The sequence below is a fragment of the Echinops telfairi genome, unplaced genomic scaffold (genome assembly GCF_000313985.2).
Source record: "Echinops telfairi isolate 266 unplaced genomic scaffold, ASM31398v2 ScPeMD7_443;HRSCAF=831, whole genome shotgun sequence".
Classification (NCBI taxonomy): Eukaryota; Metazoa; Chordata; class Mammalia; order Afrosoricida; family Tenrecidae; genus Echinops; species Echinops telfairi.
The window spans coordinates 76,764,731-76,785,945 of NW_022104341.1; the positions used below are offsets into that span (position 1 = coordinate 76,764,731).

Here is a 21,215-nt window from a genome sequence, read left to right on the forward strand (position 1 = left end):
GCTCATGAGGGAAGGGAAAAAATGAGGAGCTGATGCCAGGGCTTTAAGTGGAGAGCAAATGTTTTGAGAATGATGAGGGCAATGAATGTACAAGTGTGCTTTACACAATTGATGTATGTATGGATTGTGGTAAGAGTTGTATGAGCCCCTAATACAACGATTAAAAAAAATTAAGGTGTTTTTTTTTCTTTTTTAACTTTTTTTTTTTATTCTTCAGCTAAGACAGCAGAAGAGATGATTTATTGTGCTCATTACATTGAGCCACAGCTGAGAACAGAACTAGTCTAGAATGCCATAGGCCTGGGGCAAAGGATCAAATATGGACTTGTTAGGTGTGAGCAACGTGGGCCTCTCGAGGGCGCGCAGTGAGTTGAACGGTGATAGGAGTTCTAGATCCACAGAGGGTAGCATGCCGTCAATAACTTGTACCACTGTCCCGGCCTCAGTCACAACATATTCCGAGCGTGCACACGGTTGGTTTACTTGACCTCTGCCTCATCTTCTCTTGCGCTTCAGTGTGCGCATTCTCTTCTTCCTCCACTTGGCTCTCATGGTTCTGTGGTTTCTAACTAGATGGCGCTAAGAGAGAGGGGGAGAGGGGGAGAGGGGGAGGGGGACGGGGAGAAGCAGGCGGAGGACACCGATCTACTGCTCTCTTTCTGAACTTTTTATTGTGATTTGGTGAAGGTTTACAGAACAAATCAGTTTTCCTTTCAACAAATTCGTACACATTTTGTTTCAGCTCATTCATTGCAATCCCAGAAGTAAAGTCACCCACCCCACTTCCTCCTTGTTTTTCCTGTTTCCATTCCTCCTTCTTTCCTAACCTTTCCAAAGTTTGTCCTTGGAGAGATGCTGCTCTTTTGATCTCAAATAGTTTATTATTCTAAGGTGTGCCTGTCTCACTAGTGATGTTTTCTCCCCATTTTATCCCACTGCCATAAGTTGATTCTGACTCATAGCAACCCTATAGGGCAGAGAAGAACGGCTCCTGTGACTTGCCAAGCCTGTAAATCTTCATGAGAGCAGAAAGTCTCATCTTCTTCCTTAGGAGCAGCTGGTGTGTTTGAACTGCTGACCTTGTGATTGGCAGCCCAATGCATAACCCATTATACCTCCAGAGCTCCTTGATTGGCTGAAAATTGAGTTCTGGCAGTGTGTTTACTTCCAGACCCAAAAAGCGACTAAGGGCCATAGACCATTTTACACCAGATCTTTTTTTTTTCTCCCCTTTTAATGATTTCTGAGTTTTGTTCCATGTTTTGCTCCTGCTCTCTCTATGGCCTTTTAATATGATCCCTTTCAGAGAAATTGGTAATGGTAGCAAAGTACCATCTAGTTCTTCTGGTCTCAGGTTATAGAAACTGATGATCATGTGATCCAATAGTGCACTGGATTCATTGTTTCATGCATCTTCTGTTTTCTTCATTCTTCTTTGTCCAGATGAAAGAGACCAATAGAGGTGCACCATAGATGAGCATTCACAAGATTTTAAGGCCCAAGACTCACTGAAGTGGTCTTCGTGATTCTGACTCACAGAAACCTATAAAATGGAGTAGACCTGCCCCCGTGGGTTTCTGAAACTAAATATTTATAGGAGAAAGTGTCATTTGTCTTCCTCAGAGTAGCTGGTGGGTTCGAACTGCTTACCTTACAATTAGCAGCCTAATGCATAACCCTCTACAGTACCAGGGCTCCTATATAGGTGAGAAAGATGGCAATACAAAGGTAGAAACTGAGATGAGAAACAGGAAACAATGTGGGAAGAGTCATTTTGTCCTGAAGTTGGTTGTGGTACATTCATTGTCAATGTATCTTTGTATACCATGTTTCACCTCTTATTCAATTATGGATTGAGTTTCTGTCACGACTAAGATTCCTGAGTAATTTTTATGTGTGCTGTACAATGTTTATCTCTCTAGCTGAAACATGGCCAGGGTCTGACTGTGGAACAGACTATCAAATGCCCATATGCAAGTCCACTTGAAGTGGAAGAGAATTAAAACAAGTCTACAAAGTACAAATTTGACCATATCCCACTTAGAGTTAAAGCCCATTTCAAGAATAGCTTTGACACATGGAACGCTAGTTACCAAAGACCTGATGAGTTGTGGGACAATTCCCGGGACATCATACATGAACCCAGACAAAGGTCATTGAACAGTTAGGAAATAAAGACCAAAATGAATGTCAGAAGACACTCTGAAATTTATTCTTGAATATCAGTAGTTGAAGTGAATGGATGTGAAGGAGATGAACAAGCAGTAGGAGATGGCAAAGCATGATAATGAAATATGTAAAAACTTGGAGCTAGAAAACTAAAGGGGAAGAACATGCTAGGCATTTTATTGAACTAAAAGAAATTAGGAAAACACTCAAGTCTTTAGTTGCAATATCGAAAAATTCTATGAACAAAATATTGAATGATGCAGGAAGCATCAAAAGATGATGAAGGGAATGTATACACAGAGTCATTGTACCAGAAAAGAACTGGTCATCATCCAACCATTTCGGGAGCTAGCATATGATCAAGAAGCAGTGGTATTAAAGGAAGAATTCCAAGCTGCACTGAAAGCATTGGCCAAAAATAAGGTTTCAGAAATTGATGGAATTATCAATTAAAATGTTTCAACAAGCTGATGAAGCACTGGAAGCACTTACTCATCTATGCCAAGAATTGGAGGATAGCTACTTAGTCAACCGACTGTATTTATGAAGAAGAGATCTATATTTATTCGCAATCCAAAGAAAGGTGAACCAACAGGATACAGAAATTATCCAAAACATTATTAATATCATATACAAGTAAAATTTTGCTGAAGGCATTTAAAAAATTGTTGCAGCAGTACATTGACAGGGAAGGGAACTGCCAGAAATTCAAGCTGGATTCAGAAGAGGACAAGCGAATAGTGTAATTGTTGATGTCATATGAATCTTGGCTGAAAGCAGAGATTACCAGAATGATGTTTTCCTATGTTTTATTGACTATGCAAGACATGCAACTGTGTGGCCCTTAACAAATGATAGATAACGTTTCCAAGAATGGAAATTCCAGAGCACTTCATGGTGTTCATGTAGAACCCGTACATACACCAAGAGACAGTCATTTAAACAAACAAGGATATACTGTGGTTGTTAGGTGCCATGGTGTCAGCTCGACTCTTAGCGACTCCTGGTACAATAGAATGACAAACTGCCTGATAAGGCACCATTCTCATGATTGTTGTTATACATGAGCCCGTTGCTGCAGCTACAGTGTCAATCCATCTTGTTAAGGGTCTTCTCTTTGTCACTGACCCTCTACTGTGCCAAGCATTAATCTTTCCTGATACCGGGCCCAAAGTGTATGAGTTGAAGTCTGGCTATCTTTGTTTCTAAGGAGCATACTGACTACTTCCTCCAAGCCAGATGTTTGATTGTTGTTCTTCTAGCAGTCTGTGGTGCTTCAAATGCAAATGCATCCATTCTTATCCTATTGTCCTTATTCACTGTCCAATTTTCACATGAATATCAATGCATACCAATCCTTGTGTCAGGCACACCTTAGTTCTATTTGAACTTTAAATAGTTCTTGTGCAGCAAATTTGTCCAGTGCAATACTTCCTTTGATTTCTTGACTGCTACTGCAATGAGCATTTGTTTTGGATCTAGGTAAAATGAAATCCTTGACAAAATCAACAATTTCTCCACTTATCATGATGTTTCTATTGATCTAATTATGAGGAATTTTGCTTTCTTAACATTGAGCCCTGGTGGCATAGTGGGTTATCAGGTGGACAGCTAACTGAAAAGTCAGCAGTTCCAACCCCCTAGTTGCTGCATAGGAGAAAGATGAGGTTTTCTACTCCCATAAAGATTTGGAGTCTCAAAATGTGTGCATAAGCAAATGTGGTGAAGAAAGCTGATGGTGCCTGGCTACCAAAAGATATAGTGTCTGGGGTCTTAAAGGCTTGAAGATAAATAAGTGGCCATCTAGCTCAGAAGCAACAAAGCCCACATGGAAGAAACACACCAACCTGTGTGATCATGAAGTATCGATGGGATTTGGTATCAGGCATCAAAGACCCAAAACAAAACAAACAAAAGATCAATGGGTATGAGGGGGAGAGCAGAGTGGAGAACCAAAGCCAATCACTAGTTAATTGGACACCCCCTGTCAGAACAGCCACAAGGAAGAGAAGAGCCAGTCAGGGTGCAGTATGACACCAATGAAACACACAACCTTCCTCTAGCTCTTTAATACTTCCTCCCCCCCCCCCACTACCATGACCCCAATTCTATCTTACCAGTTTGACTAGACCAGAACATGTATACTGGTACAGATAAGAGCTTGAAACACGGGGAATCCAGAACAGATAAACCACTCAAGACCAATAAGGGGAGCTTACTAGGAGGTATCACAACTAGGATGGGGGTGGAGTAAGGGGGAACCGATCACAATGATCGAAGTATGACCTCCATCCCAGGGTGACGGACAGCAGAAAAATGGGTGAATTGAAACAGCAGTTGGTATAAAGCATGAAGGAAAAAATAATAATTTATACATTATTAAGGAGGCATGGGGGAGGTAGGGTGGAAAATGAGGAGCTGATGCCCAAGTAGAAAGAAATGTTTTGGAAAAGATGATGACAACATATGTAAAGATATGTTTGACCAAATGGATATATGCATGGATTGTGATAAGAGCTGTAAGAGCCCCCAATAAAATAATATTTAAATTTAAAAAAAAGATCTATACTCTCAGAAGTCCACAGGGGTAGTTCTACTCTGTCTTATAGACGCTGCCTATGAGTCAGGGTCGACTCAACAGCAGTGAGTTCGGTCTTGTTTTGGTTTGTACTGAGTTATAATCTATAAACTGCATACCACAGATTATTAAGGAAACGTCTACAAATCTTGATGCCACATTCTTCTTCATATAGTACATTTATTTTCTCAGATTATTTTCTCAGCATAGATTAGATAAATTTGGTCAAGGATACAACACCTTTCCTGTTTGTTTGTTTTTCCCCCAAACCATTTTATTTGGAGCTAGTTCAGACATCACACCATCCTGTAGTTAATCATAGCAAGCAGTGTTGTACAATCACTATTACAGTCAGTTCTAAAACACGTTCTTACTTTTGGAACCCCTTGATGTCAGCCCCCCCTTACCCTGTGCCATACCCCTCAGGAACCCTTATTCTAGTTGTTGTTACCTCCCCTAGGTTTCACATACTGAAAAACAGAGACAACCACAGAGAGTAAGAAGCTACCAACAATTACAAAATATAACAGAGCCCATCCCCCAAATGACAAAGAAACACAGTCATTCAAACTCAAAAAACCGATTCCGACTCAACAACCCTCTAAGATAGAGTAGAACTACCCTTATGGGTTTCTATGGCTGTAACTATGGGAGTAGAAAGTCTCATCTTTTTCCCGCAGAGTGCCTGGTAGTTTTTTGTTTTATTAATGTCATTTTATTGGGGGCTCTTACAGCTCTTATAACAATCCATACATCAATTGTATCAAACACATTTGTACATAGGCTGGTGGTTTTGAACTTCTAACCTTGTGGTTAGCAACCCAATGTGTAACCCACTATGCCATCAGGGTTCCTTACAAATCATATCCCCTTTTCTTTTTAAACAACTACCTCTTGATCTCTGTACAAGCTCAGGATGAGTACAATGAAGTGTTCTGGAATTCCCATTCTTTACAATGTTATCCATAGTTTGTTATGAGCCATGGAATAGAATGCCTTTGCATAGTCAATAAAACACAAATAAACAGCTTTCTGATATTCTCTGCTTTCAGTCTAGACCCATCTGACATCAGATATCATCTGTCATATCCTTCACTTCACATACTCTTCTGAAACCCAATTGAATTTCTGATAGCTACTATTGCAGCTGCTTGAATTATCTTCAGCAAGAATTTATTTGCATGTGATATTATAATATTGTTTGATAATTTCCCTATTCTGTTGGGTCACCTTTCTTTGCAGTGGGTACAAATATGGATTTTTTTCCAATCCGGGTGACCAATTCCAGTTTCTTGGCATAGACTGGTGAATATTTTCAGCACTGCCTCGGTTTGTGAAAACATTCCTATTGGTATTCCTGAAGGCTTGTTTTTTGCTAATGACGTCAATGCAGCTTGGACGTCTTCCTGTATCTTCTTCTATCCGTTTTGATGTTTCCTCCATCATTCCGTACAATGGGCTCTAGCATAGGAACAAATGCGAGGATGTCTCAGGGAGCAGGTCTTGTTTCATTCTGTCGTGCATAAGTCATCGTGGATCGGAGTCATCTCAATGACATCTAACAGCAGCAATAGCAACATCATTCAATATTTTGCCGACAGAATTCCTAAATATTTGAACCTGAAGCAATTCTTCAAGTTTGAAATCTGCTGTGTCTGCTCTCCCATTTCATTTCTCAACTCTGGGTCTTTGCACATTTCATTATAATACTTTGTCTTCTTGAACTGCCCTTTGAAGTGTTGCGTTTAGATTTTACTTCATCATTCCTTCCATTTGCTTTAACTGCACTGTGATCAGGAGCAAATTTCAGAGTCTTTTCTGACATTCACTTTGATGTTTCTTTTGTGACTGTCTTTTTAACGACCCTTCGCTTTCTTCATGTGTGATGTTCTTGTCAGCTCATCTGGGGTTCTGTCCTTAGTGCCTAACGCATCACAACTGGTTTTGAGATGGTCTCTAAGTTCCGGTGGGATAGACTCAATGTCATATTTTGGCTCCCGTGAACTTGTTTTAATTTTAATTTAATTTGCTTTAAATTGAGCTTCAACTTAAGTTTGCATATTGTCAATTGATGGCCTTGTTCCATAGTTGACCCTTGGCCTAGTTTTGGATGATAATATTGAGTTTCTCCATCTTCTCTTATGACAGATGTAATCAATGTGATTCTTGGGTATTCCATCTGGTGAGATGCACATGTATAGATGCCACTTACAGTGTTAAAAAAATACATTTGTAATGAAGAAGTTATTGGTCTTCCAAAATTCTATCCTGCAACCCCAAGCTTTGTTTCTACCACTAAAGCCTGGTTTTCCAACTGCTAATCCTTCTACTTTTTTTCCATTATCACATTTCTAACTGCCAGTGATTATCAATGCATCTTGATTGGGTTTCAGACTGATCAATTTCAGACAGAACAATTTGATAGAATTCTTTCATTTCCTCATCACTGACTTTAATGGGTGGTGTACAAATTTGGTGTACAAATTTGAATGATAATTATATTAACTAGTTTTCCTTGTAGGCAGATAAATACTATCCTATCACATACAATGTTGTACTTAAAGATAGATTTTGAAATATTCCTTTTTTATGATGAATGTGATACCATTTAGTTTGAATTTGTCATTCCCAGCGTTATAAACCATATTTTTTTTCTTTTTTAACATTTTATTAGGGGCTCATACAACTGTTATCCCAATCCATACACACATCAATTGTGTAAAGCGCATTTGTACATCATTTCTCAAAACATTTTCTCTCCATTTAAACCCCCGACATTAGGTCCTCATTTTTCCCCTCCCTCCCCGCTCCCTCCTCCCTCATGAGCCCTTGATAGTTTATAAATGGGTATTTTGTCATATCTTGCCCTGTCCGACGTCTCCCTTCATCCACTTTTCGGTTGTCTGTCCCCCAGGGAGGAGGTCACACACAGTTCCATGTAATCGGTTCCCTCTTTCCTACCCATTCTCCCTTTACCCTCCCTTATAAACCATATTAATTGGTGATTCAAAGTGTCTAAAACACTTAGTTCATTCCAGCTCACCAATGTCTAGGATATTGGTTTATATGTGTTCCATTTCCTTTTTGACATCTGCAATTGTTCTAGAATCATATTTCATATATCCCACATTCCAATTACCACTTACTGCCAAGTCAACTCCAATTCACGGTGAATCCATGTCTATTACAGTACAACTGTGCCCCAGAGGGTTTTTAACGGCTGATTTTTCAGAAGAAGAATGTCAGGTCTTTCTTCTGAGGCACCTCTGGTGGATTCAAACTTCTGATCTTTTGGTTCACAGCTAAGAGTTTGCATCACCCAAAGATCCCCTTTTCTGTAAGGCCTTCCTCCACTTAAGTTCCCTGGTCTACACTTAGAGCCCTGGTGGAATAGTGTACCCCAGGATAGATTTCTATCCAGAAGCTCAACAATTCAAACCCACCAGCTGCTTCTTGGGAGAATGATTGGCAGCATGTTTGATCAAGTGGGAGAAAGCCTTTCTGTTTCTGTACAGTTCCACTGGCTGAAGTTTCTGTAATGTTCTACCGGCTCAAAAGCCCACATGAGAAAGTCCTACCTGTTGATAGGTTCCCTATGAATTGGAATCCACTCCGTGGCAATGAGTTTTGTTTTTGTCTAGACTCCCTGGTGAGTTAGTGGATGGCTAACTACTGTCAGTATTTTGAATCTACCACTTCTCTTTGGGAAAAATATGAGACTTTCTGCTCCTGTAAAGATTTACAGCCTTGCAAACCCACAGGAGAGGTTCTACCCTATTCTTTAGGGTTGCTATGAGTTGGCATTAACTTGTTGGTAGTAGGTGAGAGCCTAAATTAGCATTACCATATATGAGATATTAGTAGATGTTTGTTTAGCAAATTAATGAGCAAAGAATTAAGTATTCAAGATGTATAGGAAACTATCTATTAATGATATAAGATCATTGAACTGCTTTTTTTGCTTATTTAGCCATATCCTGGTTTAAAATTTCTACTGGTTTTTATCTTGTTTAATTTGTTCACTTAACACTGTTTTGACACTTACCATATAATAAGTTATTATTACCTCTCCCACTTGTATACTACACAAGTTCCTTGAGGGAAGGGACCATATTTCCTACCCCCCATAGGGAGGCACATATCCTGGCATATAATCAAGGCTTAATAAATCTTTAATGAATCGATTAAATAGTTTGAATAACTCCAATCTCTGGATCTCTGACACATATGACAATTTTTTTCACTTTTCCACACAACATTTGCTCATTATATTTTGCTCACATCTTCATCCTAAAATAAGCCCACAATGGGGAACACTGGTTTTCAGACTAGATATATATAGACATTATGGTTTTCAAACTTAAAAACAATGTTAATATGACATGGTGTTAAAAGAAATTCTCTAAAAATATTGCTGTGGAATATTAATCCCTACCTGTGATTGGAAGCTTCCAGTATGAAAGTTTCGTGAAATAAAAATACAATGAGAACTAGAGTTAGTCTTTGCCTTGGATGGTCTTTGCCTGCATCTCTCATCAGTTGCTTTTAATTTGGAACTTTGAAATATTTCTCTGAAAAATATTTTATAAAGAGTATTATTAAACACAAATTAGAATGTAAACCAGTTAAGTTACTCTATTTTTCAATACTTATATATAAAAGCTTAAAAATAAGGATATATTAACACATAATTCTTAAACATAAGGATATATTACCACATAATTCTTCTTAAAAGCGAAATTCAACTTTTAAATTTCCTTCCCAAATGCTAACTGATTTTATTATGACTATCTCATTCATAAAATATAAGTTAGGCTACTTCTTATGTAGGATTAATTTATCCAGTTAGGAGCTTAATCAGGAGTCTTTGATATCCTTTCTGGTTGTAAAATAATAGTTGATGCTAATGTTAATTAGCTTCTTCATAAATCTACTGTTCATGGTTGATGAAATGAAACGAAATGCAATAGTCAGTCTTGCCATTAAATAATTTCTGGCAAAAGGTGGGTGGAAATAGAATTGAGTCTGATGGTTTACAATGGAATAATATTTGTGATTTTTAATTAACCATGTAACCAAAGACATGTGAGAGAGGAGTAAAAATAATGAAGCAGGAAGTAAATCTCAGCTGGATAAAGACAGATAGTTGGGTATAAAGGAACATAGTTTCAAAAGGTCATTTTAAAATTAAGTATTTAAAACGTTATGTCCATTGCATCTCTTTTTCACAGGTGCTAGCAAGCTTCCAAGGTATGTTAGGAGATTATACTATGTTGCTTAGTGAAGTGTTGAGAATTAGGAATCATTTATTCAGTTCACTTAAATAAGTGACTGAGTCTGTACTCTGTGCCAGGGTTACAGTCACTGCCTTCAAGGAGCTTCGACATCAAGAAGGAAGACAAACGTTAATATAATAACCACAAGCAAATGAAAATGTACAATTGTGCAACATTTAGAAAAGTTATCTGGTGTCAGATGAGTATATGACAAAGGGAATCCGCCTGGTTGGAGCGGGCAGGGAAGACGTTCCTGAGGAAGACATGGCTGAAGAAATAGCAATGGTGATTAGTCAGAGTGTGGTTTAGAAGGGAAGATGTGAGGGAAAGAGTATGTTAGACAAAGAGAATAGCACATTCAAAGGCTTCGTGGCCAGATTAAGACAATGTAGCAGAAGCACAGAAAAAAATAGAAGAGAGGGGAGATTAAATTGGGGAGTATACAGAGGTAGATCATACAGGAATTTATAAGTCGTGTTGTTTAATCTTTTTCCTAAAAGCAGGAAGATCTTTAAGTATCTAATGGTGGTGGGATGAAGACACAGGTTGTGATAAGATTTGCCCTTGAAGTATGTCTGGCGGAATTGTAGAGAAGAGATTAAATGAAAATAGGGAGTCGCTTAGACCTATTGCTGCGGTAGTTTATGGTAGAGGATGATTAGGGTGGTGGCAGGTGTAATGGAGATAAATGAATGCATTTAAATGATTTATAGGATAAAATTAATAGAATTTAGTGATGTTTTAAATTTGGTGAGAGTAGGAAAGAGATTAAGAAATATCAAGCTTTGGAATACAACTTTCCTTGCCTCCCATATTCTCTTCCAACTACTGTTTCTTTTATCAGTTCCTTCTCTCTCACTTTCTCTCTCTCTCTCTCACACACACACACACACACGCACACGCACACATCTCTGGAAAGAGATAGCTATGCATATTTCAATTTTCTAACCTCTGTATTCATATCAAAGGTAAATTCTGATTCTGCCACTTCATCAAAGCTGCTCATCAAGATCACCAGTGATCGCCATAGTGTAAAAATTAAAAAATCACTTCCCTATTGTCATTCTTCTCAACTTTTTAAGCATCTTCAACATAACTGGATACCACCTCCTTCTTGAAACATTTTCGAGCTGTTACTTCCTTGACACCACACCTTTCTGCCTTTCCTTCTGCTCAAGACTGCTGATTCTTCTGCTGCTGCTAGATTTCTGGATGCCAGCGGGCTGAAGGGCATGTGGTAGGTTCTTTGCCTTTCTTTCAACAATGCTCTCTGAGTAGTCCCATCCAGTCCTATAATGTTACCCAAGACCCACTGCCAGTAGTACATTCTGACTCAGAGTGGCCCTATCGGACAGAGTAGAACTGCCCCCATAAGAGCTTCCAAGGCTGTCAATATTTACAGAAGTAGACTGCCATTGTAGTCCCTCAAGTGGGTTCAAAATGTCAACATTTTGGTTAGCAGTCAAGTGCTTTAAGCAGTGCCATCAGCTTTCCTTCCTATGCTGCTAGGTTCCCTCTAAATATTGACAAACTACATCTCCAGGCCAGACTTCTTTCCTAAACGCCACGCATGCATATCCAATGACGTCTGACACTTCCACGTGGTCCGGTGGTGTAGTGGTGCAGCACTGAGCTGCGATCTGCAAAGACTGCAGTTTGAAACTCCCTGCCACTCTGCAGGAGAAAGATGGGGCTTTTTGACTCCAGTAAAGAGTCACAACCTCCGAAACGCACAGGGGCAGTTCTACCGTGTCCGTAAGGTTGCTGTGAGTCGGCATTGATTTGTAGGCTGTGAGTTTAGGGAGGGGTTGTTGGTCCAGAGCGTTGGATCTGAATGTCTTTTAAACCTACCTCCAAACCATAACTCTTCGTTATCACAACTCCTTCAATTTGTTCCATCCCTCAATTAACCCTTAATTTCCGTTAATGGCACTACTAGCTACCCAGTTGCTTAGGTAGTTACTTAGATGTCATCAGTACTTCACCCTTTCACTTTTCTTTCTTATTTCATTCAGTTTATCAAGACCCTTTTTCTCTTCCTCTCTTCCATACTATCCAAGTCATCATCACCTCTCACCTGAGCTATGCGGCAGTCTCTTAATTTCACTCTGTTTTCACTCTCTTCAAAAAACAAAACACCAAACTCACTGTCATGGCGTCAATTCTGACTCACGACAACCCTAAAGGGCAGGGTAGAACTGGCCCCGTGAGTTCCTGAGATTGTAATTCTTTACAGGAGTAGAAAGCCTCATCTTTGTCCCCTGGAACACTTGGTGGTTTCCGAATAAGGACCCTGAGGATCGCAGCCCAAAGCATAACCATTACACTACCAGGGCTCCTTTACACTCTCTTACGCCATTGCAATTCAGCAATCAGAAATGTTGTTTAAAATATAAGGCAGAACTTCCTATATGGTTTGTGGAAGTGTAAAATGGTACATCCACATGGAAAACTATTTGACAATTTTTTATAAAGTTTATCATATGGCCTAGCAATTGCAGGTTTTTACTGAAGAGAATTCAAAGTATATGCACAAAAGGCTTATACAAAAATGTTCACAGCAGCCTTGTCCTTAAGAGCTAAAAACTGGAAATGACTCAAATATCCATTAACTGGCTAACCATATCCATAAGCAGGATAAACAAATTAAAACATACTCATACAATAGAATACTACACATCTGTCAAAAGAATCCACTATGGTTAAATGCAGCAACAAAGTGAGTCCTGAGGGTATGAGTGAAAGAAGCCAAATATAAAAGATCCACATGAGCCCCCAAGAAAATTGTTTTTTAAAAGATCCATATGAATTCATTTATATGAAGTTCAAGAGCAGATAAAATTAACCCACAGTGGCGGCAGGAATCAGAGTCTGATTCCCTCTGGGGCAAGTATGAGAAGTGGTATCTCAAAGTAGCCCGAGGGACAATTTCTTTTGGGAGTGAGGATCACATGGGTATATCTCGGCCAAAATTCATAAAACTCTACTCTCAAAATCCATGCAAAGGATAGTCTGTATTTTTAAAAAAGAGAATTATAAAAATGTAAATCACCATAGGAGACATCATAGTCTTTTAAGTGGGAATAATGTTATTACTTACAGAGCTGCTACAAAATCTAAATAAGGTAACATGAAGTGTTTAGAATAGTGCCTAGAATATAGTAAGCACTCTGTTAGCTAGATAATGTCATTATTCTCTTAAAACTGTGAAAATGGGAAAATGAAAAGAAATGGAAACTCCTCACAGTCAGAAATGCCTATGTGATCTGGAGCATGCCTAGCTCTTCAACCTCATCTACATCATTGTCCCCTTCTCTCACTTCAGTCTGCCCAGACAGTCGAAGGAAAGACCACTCTCACTCTAGGGTCTATATACTTCCTAGGCTTTCCACTTACAGAGCTTGTTCTAACTCTCCATGTGCCCAGTTCCTTCTTTGAATCCAGGTCTCAGATGAAATATTATCTACTGGATAAGGCATTCCTGAATGCTCTCTGTTTGTTTGTTATCGGGCTCCTTCCAGACACACTGTAAGTCTATGAAACAGGAGTCTTATTTGACTTGTTCCCAGCTATGCCTTCAATATACAGAACAATGGCAAACCCCCAGTAAATAATTGATTAGAAAAAATGAATAAGCTCATAATTTTTAGGTTCCTGACTTATGCATAGTATTGTATTCATTTGCTAAGATAGGGATCCCTGAAAGAGGAACATGTTTGTGGGGTGGGGGATGGAATGGGGAATCATGTTACAATTTATGTTTTTAGCCATCAAACAAAGCAAATTCTAAACTGAACACAGAATTAGAAACTTCAAACGTTAGGGTTAAAATGGAACTAAGGTGTCGAGTAATCTACACTCCTGTATGGAAAAAGACTATTTTTAGACCAATCCAGAGCATTGCAGTCAGCAATTTTCTTATATATCTCAAAAGAATGGGAGCCCTCCTTTCGGAGATGTTTTTACTCTCTGCACTGGAAATCAAGATTTGTTTTTTAGTTCAAACCCACATCATCTAGAGAATAAAATGAGTCTCATTATGCTTCAAAATTTTAATGCATGAAGATTGTTAATACGCTGCTCTGGCTTCTCTGTCGGGGCTATTTAAAACACGCGAAGCCTAAGTTACTTAGGGTACAGTATAGCAATAATGAAACTCACAACCTTCCTCTAGTTCTTGAACGCTTCCCCCCAACTACCAGGACCCCAGTTTCGCCTTGCAGACCTGGTTAGACCAGATGATGCACAGCGGTGCGGATGGGAGTTGGAAGCGCAGGGAATCTAGGACGGAGGAGCCTCTCGGGACCGGGGGCGACGGTGGCGATACCAGGAGGGAAGCGGGAGGTAGCAAGGGGGAATGGATCACAGGGAGCCGCGTATGGCCTCCTCTCTGGGGGACGGGCGCAGCGGGGTGGGTGAGGGGAGGCGCCGGACAGTGTAATGTAAGATACAAAAATAATTTATAAATTATTAAGGGTGCATGGGGGAAAGGGGAGGAGGAAGGGAAGGTGGGGGGGAAGGAAAATGAGCGAATTCCGGGAACCCAAGAGGCAAGAGAATTTTGGGAATGATGAGGGCAACAAATGTATAGATGTGCTTTACACAATTGATCTATGTATTGTGATGAATTGTATGAGCCCCAATAAATTGATTAATTTTAAAAAAAAAAAATAAATAAATAAATAAATAAATAAAACACGCGAAGCCTCCCTCACCAAAGGGCCTGTAGCTAGAATCCCAAATTACAGGATTAGTATTCATATAGTTATTTAAGTTTAATATCATTTGAAAAAATCTTTCCTTGAGCTTATAAAAGGAAAAAGAAACAAGTTAAACGATTTGATAAATCCTACCTTCGCTTGCAAATCAGGAACCACAAAGCTGATGCCAAAGCAAAGAAACCCATTCCCAAAGCCACGGCACCAGCAGCCAGGTAATAGGTTAGGTAGTGAAAGAAACCTATACAAATAAATTATAAAAGAATATTTCATGCATGTATTTTCAACTCTAGGTAAAAATAAACAATATAATATTTCAAATTCTATAACCTGGTGTACCATTAAGGCATTAATCAGGAGGGTTGGAGACCTTAAGTCTAGTCCTATGCAGTTCTAATGAACTTTGAGACCGTGAGTTAGAGAACTACACAGGGCCTCCTGCTGATTACGGCCTCGGGCACACTTCTCTGACCCACCAGATCTGAGACCTATATTGTGTTTGTTTTTACAGCTTCAGCCATCTCCTTTTTTTCCCCCCTAGCTTGTTTTCTCTCTTCCCAGTCCAGCTTTGGATTTTTATTTTTACCATTTCCCACAACATCATTCCTTAAAGTCCTCTAACCTAAGACACCTTTCATTTGAAGAATTTATTATCTTAGGAGGCAGATTAGGGTAACAAAATAACCAACGTGAGGAATTCTTAAGATCCTAGAAATCTTTGAAAGGTTTGTTTTCTTTCATCTCAGGAGCAGTAAGAAAGCATAGTAAAAGCTAACTGAAAAACAGAATAAAATAATAGCAGGTCTGATCACAGGAAAAGCCTGCAAAGTTGCGGAGTATAACCCTCTCAGTTTACAGAGAATGTAACTGACGCCGAGGTAGGAGGAGTAAGTGAAGTAGGGCTGCACAGCAAATGGAAGCCCGCTCTCTGTGTCATGTCTTCTTTCGACCCACGTTACCAAGCAATATTAGTACACGTTCAAAAGAAGGATGACTAAAGAAAATATGAGGTAATTATAGTCAGTCCGGTTGGTCAAACCTTCATTAGTATTCTGAAATCTGCTACCTAAGCATAAAACAAGATATGGGAAACTTTCACACAAGGTTATATAGAATGCGAAGAGCTTCACAACAACATAGAAGCCTATGTTTTTAAAGAGTTTCGGGGGTAAACGTTTTATCAAAGTACACTAAGGACATGTCACAATAAAGATTTTTGCTGTTTCTATGCATTCCTTTTTTTCCTAAATCATTTCCAGCTTATGAGATTTCAGTGACATTAAATTATTGGCATGGCTCTTCTATCCATAGGTTTTGTAACTTCCACCAAATGACAGGTGAGCTCATGCAAATAGGACGTAGAAGACTAACTCAGGGATTGTTCATTTCCCCATTCTGCTATGTATAAAAGGGAGGCATCTCAGAAGCAGGAGCAGAGAATCCCGTGACCATCAAGAAAGATGAGCCACTAGTGAATGCCACATCTCTGCCGGAAGTCAGAGAGGCACTAGAGGCCACAGCACTGAGACCGTGAGACAGAACAGAGGAGTGGCACCAAGACTGTGAGGCACCACCGCAGGCTTCTTAACCCACAGAACAAGTAAAACCGAGTGCCTTTGGCAGCTGGCTTGCAGAGTGGGATACCCTTTGGCCATTTATCAGTTCTAAAGGCATGTTTAACATTTGCCTGAGCAAAAGAGATGTCAAGGGATTGTGGGGCTCATAGGGTGCGGACCAGAGAAACATACCTATAGGCATGGCTGAGAAGAGGCATGTGGGCATAAGGACTGTATCCTTGGTATTTTCTAATCCTGACTTGCAGCAATCTGTTAACTTCCCTAATAAACCCCGTAATCACACGTATTGTGTATGAGTTCTGTGTGGCCATTCCAATGGATTATCAAGCCCAGCAGGTAAGTAGAGTTGCTATGGGAAGGACAGCTGGTGTCAGAATGGGTTAGAAAGGATGGAAAGTAGATAAATGTCTAACTTTTGTGTCATAGCCATCCTTGAACATATGTGGAACTGGATTCTCCCCTCTTACATAGTCAGAGGAGGTCAAATATAGTCTCTATACCATTTTCTCAAAGGTGATGCCTTTCAAATCTTAAGTTTTCTTTGGATGCAGAAATGTCTACATTGAGGAATTAACAAGATATATAAGGCTATTTATCAAATTAATATTTATAATAAAAAAGTGAAATTAACCAAAATGTTCAAAATTGTAAATCAGTTAAATAAGTTAGAATTATGTTATATATGAAACATTTATAGTTCTTCTTTAATCACTTAGAATGATTGATACTTGGAGTAGATAATTCCTTGTTGTGTAGGATTGTCTTATGCTCTGTAGGATGTTTAAGCAGCATCGTGGTCTTTTCCCACAAGATCAAAACAGCACTTTCTTTCTTAGTCATTTAGTTGTAACAATTAAATAGGTCTCCAGACATTACCAAATAGGTGACAAAAATACCCTCAGCAGAAAACCACTGATTGGTTGGTATAAGAAAATAGTAGTGAGGATTTTGGTTTTATTTACATCGAATTGTAATCCATACTGAAGGCTGCATCAGCAAGTGCTTCCAATTCTCCTTACTTTCAGCATTCCGGGTTGTTAATAAGCCGTCTTCTGATGCTGATGCTACATTCTCATATAATCTAGATTTTCTGATTATTTGATCTGCATAAAGATTCAATAAGTATGGTGAGAGGATACAACCCTGTCGCATACATTTCCTGCTTTTAAGCCATGCAGTAGTCCCTTGTTTTGTTCCCACAACTGCATCTTGATCCATGTACAAGTTCTGCATGAGGACAATGCCATGTTCTGGAATTCCCATTATTCTCCAGGCTACCCATAGTTATGATCTACACAGTAGAATGTCTTGGCATGGTTTCGATAAAACACAAGCAGGCGTCTTTCTAACGAGTTCGGGTTGCATAGTGGTTACCTGTTGGGCTGTTAATGGCAAGGTCAGCAATTCAAAATCACCAGCTACTCTGTGAAAGGAAGACCAGGCACTCTTCTCCCCTAAATAATCCCAGTCTCAGAAACTCAGGAGGCCATTCTACCGTGTCCTATAGGATCACTATGAGTCAGCATTGCCTCGATGACAGTGAGTTTGGTTAGAGTTGGAAACATCTTTCTGGTATTCTCTGGTTTCAGCCAAGATCCATCTGACATCAGCAATGATATCCCTTATTTTCATGTCCTCCTCAGATTCTGGCCTGAACCTCTGGCAGCTCCTTGTCAATGGACTGCTGCAACCCTTGTTGGATGATCTTCAGAAATGTTTTAGTTGTGTGTATATCATAACTATGATGTTATTCTATAATTTGAGCATTCTGTTGGTTTACCTTTCTTTGGGATGGGTACACATATGGATCTCTTCCAGTCAGTTGGATAAGTAGCTGACTTCCAAATTTCCTGGCATGGCCAAGTGAGTACTTCCAGTGCTTCATCAGCTTGTTGAAGCCTTCTAGCTGATATTCCATCAATCCTACGCCTTGTTTTTGGCTAATGCTTTCAGTGAACTTTGAACTTTTTCTTTCAGCACCACTGGTTCTTGCTCATATGCTACCTCCTGAAATGGTTGAATAGCCACTCGTTCTCTTTGATATAGTGATTGTGTATTCTTTCCATCTTGTTTAATTCTTCTGGCATCATTCAAGATTTTGCCCATAGAATTTTCAATACTACAGTTCAGGCTTGAATTTTTTTTTTTTGAGTTCTTTCAGTGTAAGATATGCTGAGAATGTTTTTCCTTTTTGTTTTTCTTACTCCAGGCAAGTATACAGAGACCAATATTTATTAGTGGTTACCAGAGCATGGTCAGAGAAAAGGAAAAAGGAGAGTCATTGCTTAGGGTACAGTGAGCTTCTTTTCAAAGTAATGGGATATCTTGAAACTGGAGAATAGTAATGGTTTAGCAGTGTGATAAATATAATAATGGTTGAACAGTGATAAATATAACTAATGTCACTGAATTGTACACATAAGAATACTGAAAAGACAAATTATTTGGCACACATATTTATCACAGTAAAAAAGCTGAAATAATATAGGACACACATAAACAATATTAGAGATGAATAAAATAATTATAGATACAGCAGAGATTAAAATTAGAGAACACCTTTAACAGATATTTGTCAATATATTTTATACAAAATGATACATATCTAAAATGGCTCGAGAAGTAGTAGAAAACTTAAACAAACAGGTATTCATTAAATTGAATCAGTAGTTACATATTTCCCCCCAAAGAAAAAAGCAGGTCCCAATAACTTTACAATTTCTACTATATACCCATGATTCAAGTATTTCTTATCTTATACAAGCTCTTCCAGAGAATAAAAAGAGATTGCTGTCTGTCCAATTTTTCTTGCCAGGCAAAAAGCTAGACTACATTTCCTAGCTTTCCATACCTTTAAGTGAAGCCATGTGACTGAGTTCTAACCAATGGAATTTAGGTGGAAGTGATGTCACAAAAACCTTCCGAGTCTTTATCTTCATCCTCTTGAACTTGGCTGATTTAGATGGAGATGATCCTTAGAAATACTTTGGAAGTCATGACATTAACCAATTGAATTTTTCATATTTGTAACACACTCAGCCCAACAACAGCAGAATGAAAAGATTTTCAAGCATACATGGTACAATATCCAATATAGAAAAATAGTTTAAAATTCAATGCACACTTTGAAATTATCCATGGAAAAAGAGGAAGTCTCAAGAAAAATAGAAGATATTTGAAACTGAAGTAAAATAAAAGAATACCAATATTTATGAGATACCAGAAAGGAATTCTTAGGAGTAAATCTATAAGAAACAATGCCAATATTTAACTGCCATAATAAAAGGAAATAAGACTCATTTAATTAAAGTAAGGAAATTAAAAGAAGAAATCAATGAAAACATATAAAATAGAAACTAGTAAATAAAATCACTGAGGAAAATTAATGACCAGAAGTTGATTCTCTCAGAAGACCAGTAACACTGATTAACTTCTAGCTAAATTGATCAATAAAAAACAGAAATGGCACAAATTACCAATATCAGGAATGTAACTGTAACATCACTATAGTTTCCATGCATATTAAAATAATATGTGGAAGTATTATGAATAATTTTATGTTGATACATTCAATAACATGAAATGGGGAGACAAAACTATTTGAGACACAAATTTCTGTAGCCCTTTAAAAAATAAATAGTAACCCTATGTGTATTAAATAAAGTTAAATTGTAGTTAAAATATTTCAAAAAAAGAAAACTCTGTATGACTGGCACTTCATTGGTAGGTTCTATCACACACTTAAGAAAAAATATTTTCTACAAAAATATTTACCAAATTTGAAGACAGGAGAATATATTCTAACTCATCCTATGAGATTGGAATTATCCTGACCCCAAAGCTGAACACAAAATTTGTTTACAAAATCATAGATGTATAAATTCTAAATAACATTTTAGCAAATTAAATCCAACATTATTTTAATACATAATAACCAAGTCAATTTTATCCTAAGAATATGGGTTGTTATAATATTCAATGACCAAATCATGTAATCTACAACATTAATAAACTAAGGATAAAATTTCATCTAATCAGTCTGAGTCTATATCAATAAAAACAATTGGCAAAATCAAACATCCATTCCTGATTTAAACAAACAAACCCTTGGGAAAGTAGGAATAGAAGGGAACTACCACAAGATGACAAAGATCATTTGCAAAAAAAAATATGATACTTAATGGTGATCAGAGCACACGGGAGCAAATGAAGGGGGAGGAAGAGCGAGTGGAGCACATCCTGGCCCACCAAGCCTACAGGATGATATCACCGCTCAAAGCAACCAATGCACAGAGAGGACCATATGGCCGGCCCCACTAGGAGACACGACATCCCTCACTGACCCATAGCCTTACAGGAGACAACACTAGAGACACAGTTTTGGAATTGTGTCCAATCTGACCCCACCACACCGAGGAAAACACTAATGGCATGCAACAGAACAGCAAAGGGAGCAGAGCAAGGAAGTCCCAAAGGAGAACCAATAGTAGACTTTGGGGCCAGGGCGTGGCACTTCATCAGACTCAACTTGAAAAGAAACAGACCTTGAACTATTTACAGGCTTTTCTTTTTGTGTGTGATTTTGTTGTTTTGTTGCTTTGTTTTGCTCTGTCTTGTTTTTGTGTATATTATTATCTCTGCAGGTCTATCTAGATAAGATAGGCAGGATAAACAATCCAGAGGAGAAAATAATGAGACCAACGGTTTCAGGGGGACATGGGAGAAGAGGAGGTGGGGGAAAGGAAGTAGTGTTAACAAACTCAAGGACAAGGGAACAACAAGTGATTCAGACTCGATGGCGGGGAGGGTGTAAGAGGCCTGGTAGGGCTTGATCAAGGGCAATGTAACCGAGAGGAATTACTGAAACCCAAATGAAGGCTGAGCATGATAGTGGGAC

General features: G+C 38.6%; 1 protein-coding gene across 1 annotated transcript in view; it reads right to left on the bottom strand.

Annotated features, from left to right (window-relative positions):
- The window catches only part of CUNH1orf185 (chromosome unknown C1orf185 homolog), a 42,874-nt gene extending 23,689 nt beyond the window's left edge, over nt 1-19,185 (bottom strand). Inside the window, exons 1-3 of the mRNA XM_004699669.2 lie at nt 19,170-19,185; nt 14,877-14,982; nt 9,183-9,318 (exon numbers count right to left, since the gene is read on the bottom strand). Coding sequence (XP_004699726.1) covers nt 9,183-9,318; nt 14,877-14,982; nt 19,170-19,185 — 258 coding nt within the window. The remainder of the gene's footprint in view (nt 1-9,182; nt 9,319-14,876; nt 14,983-19,169) is intronic.
- Between the last annotated feature and the right edge of the window lie 2,030 nt (nt 19,186-21,215).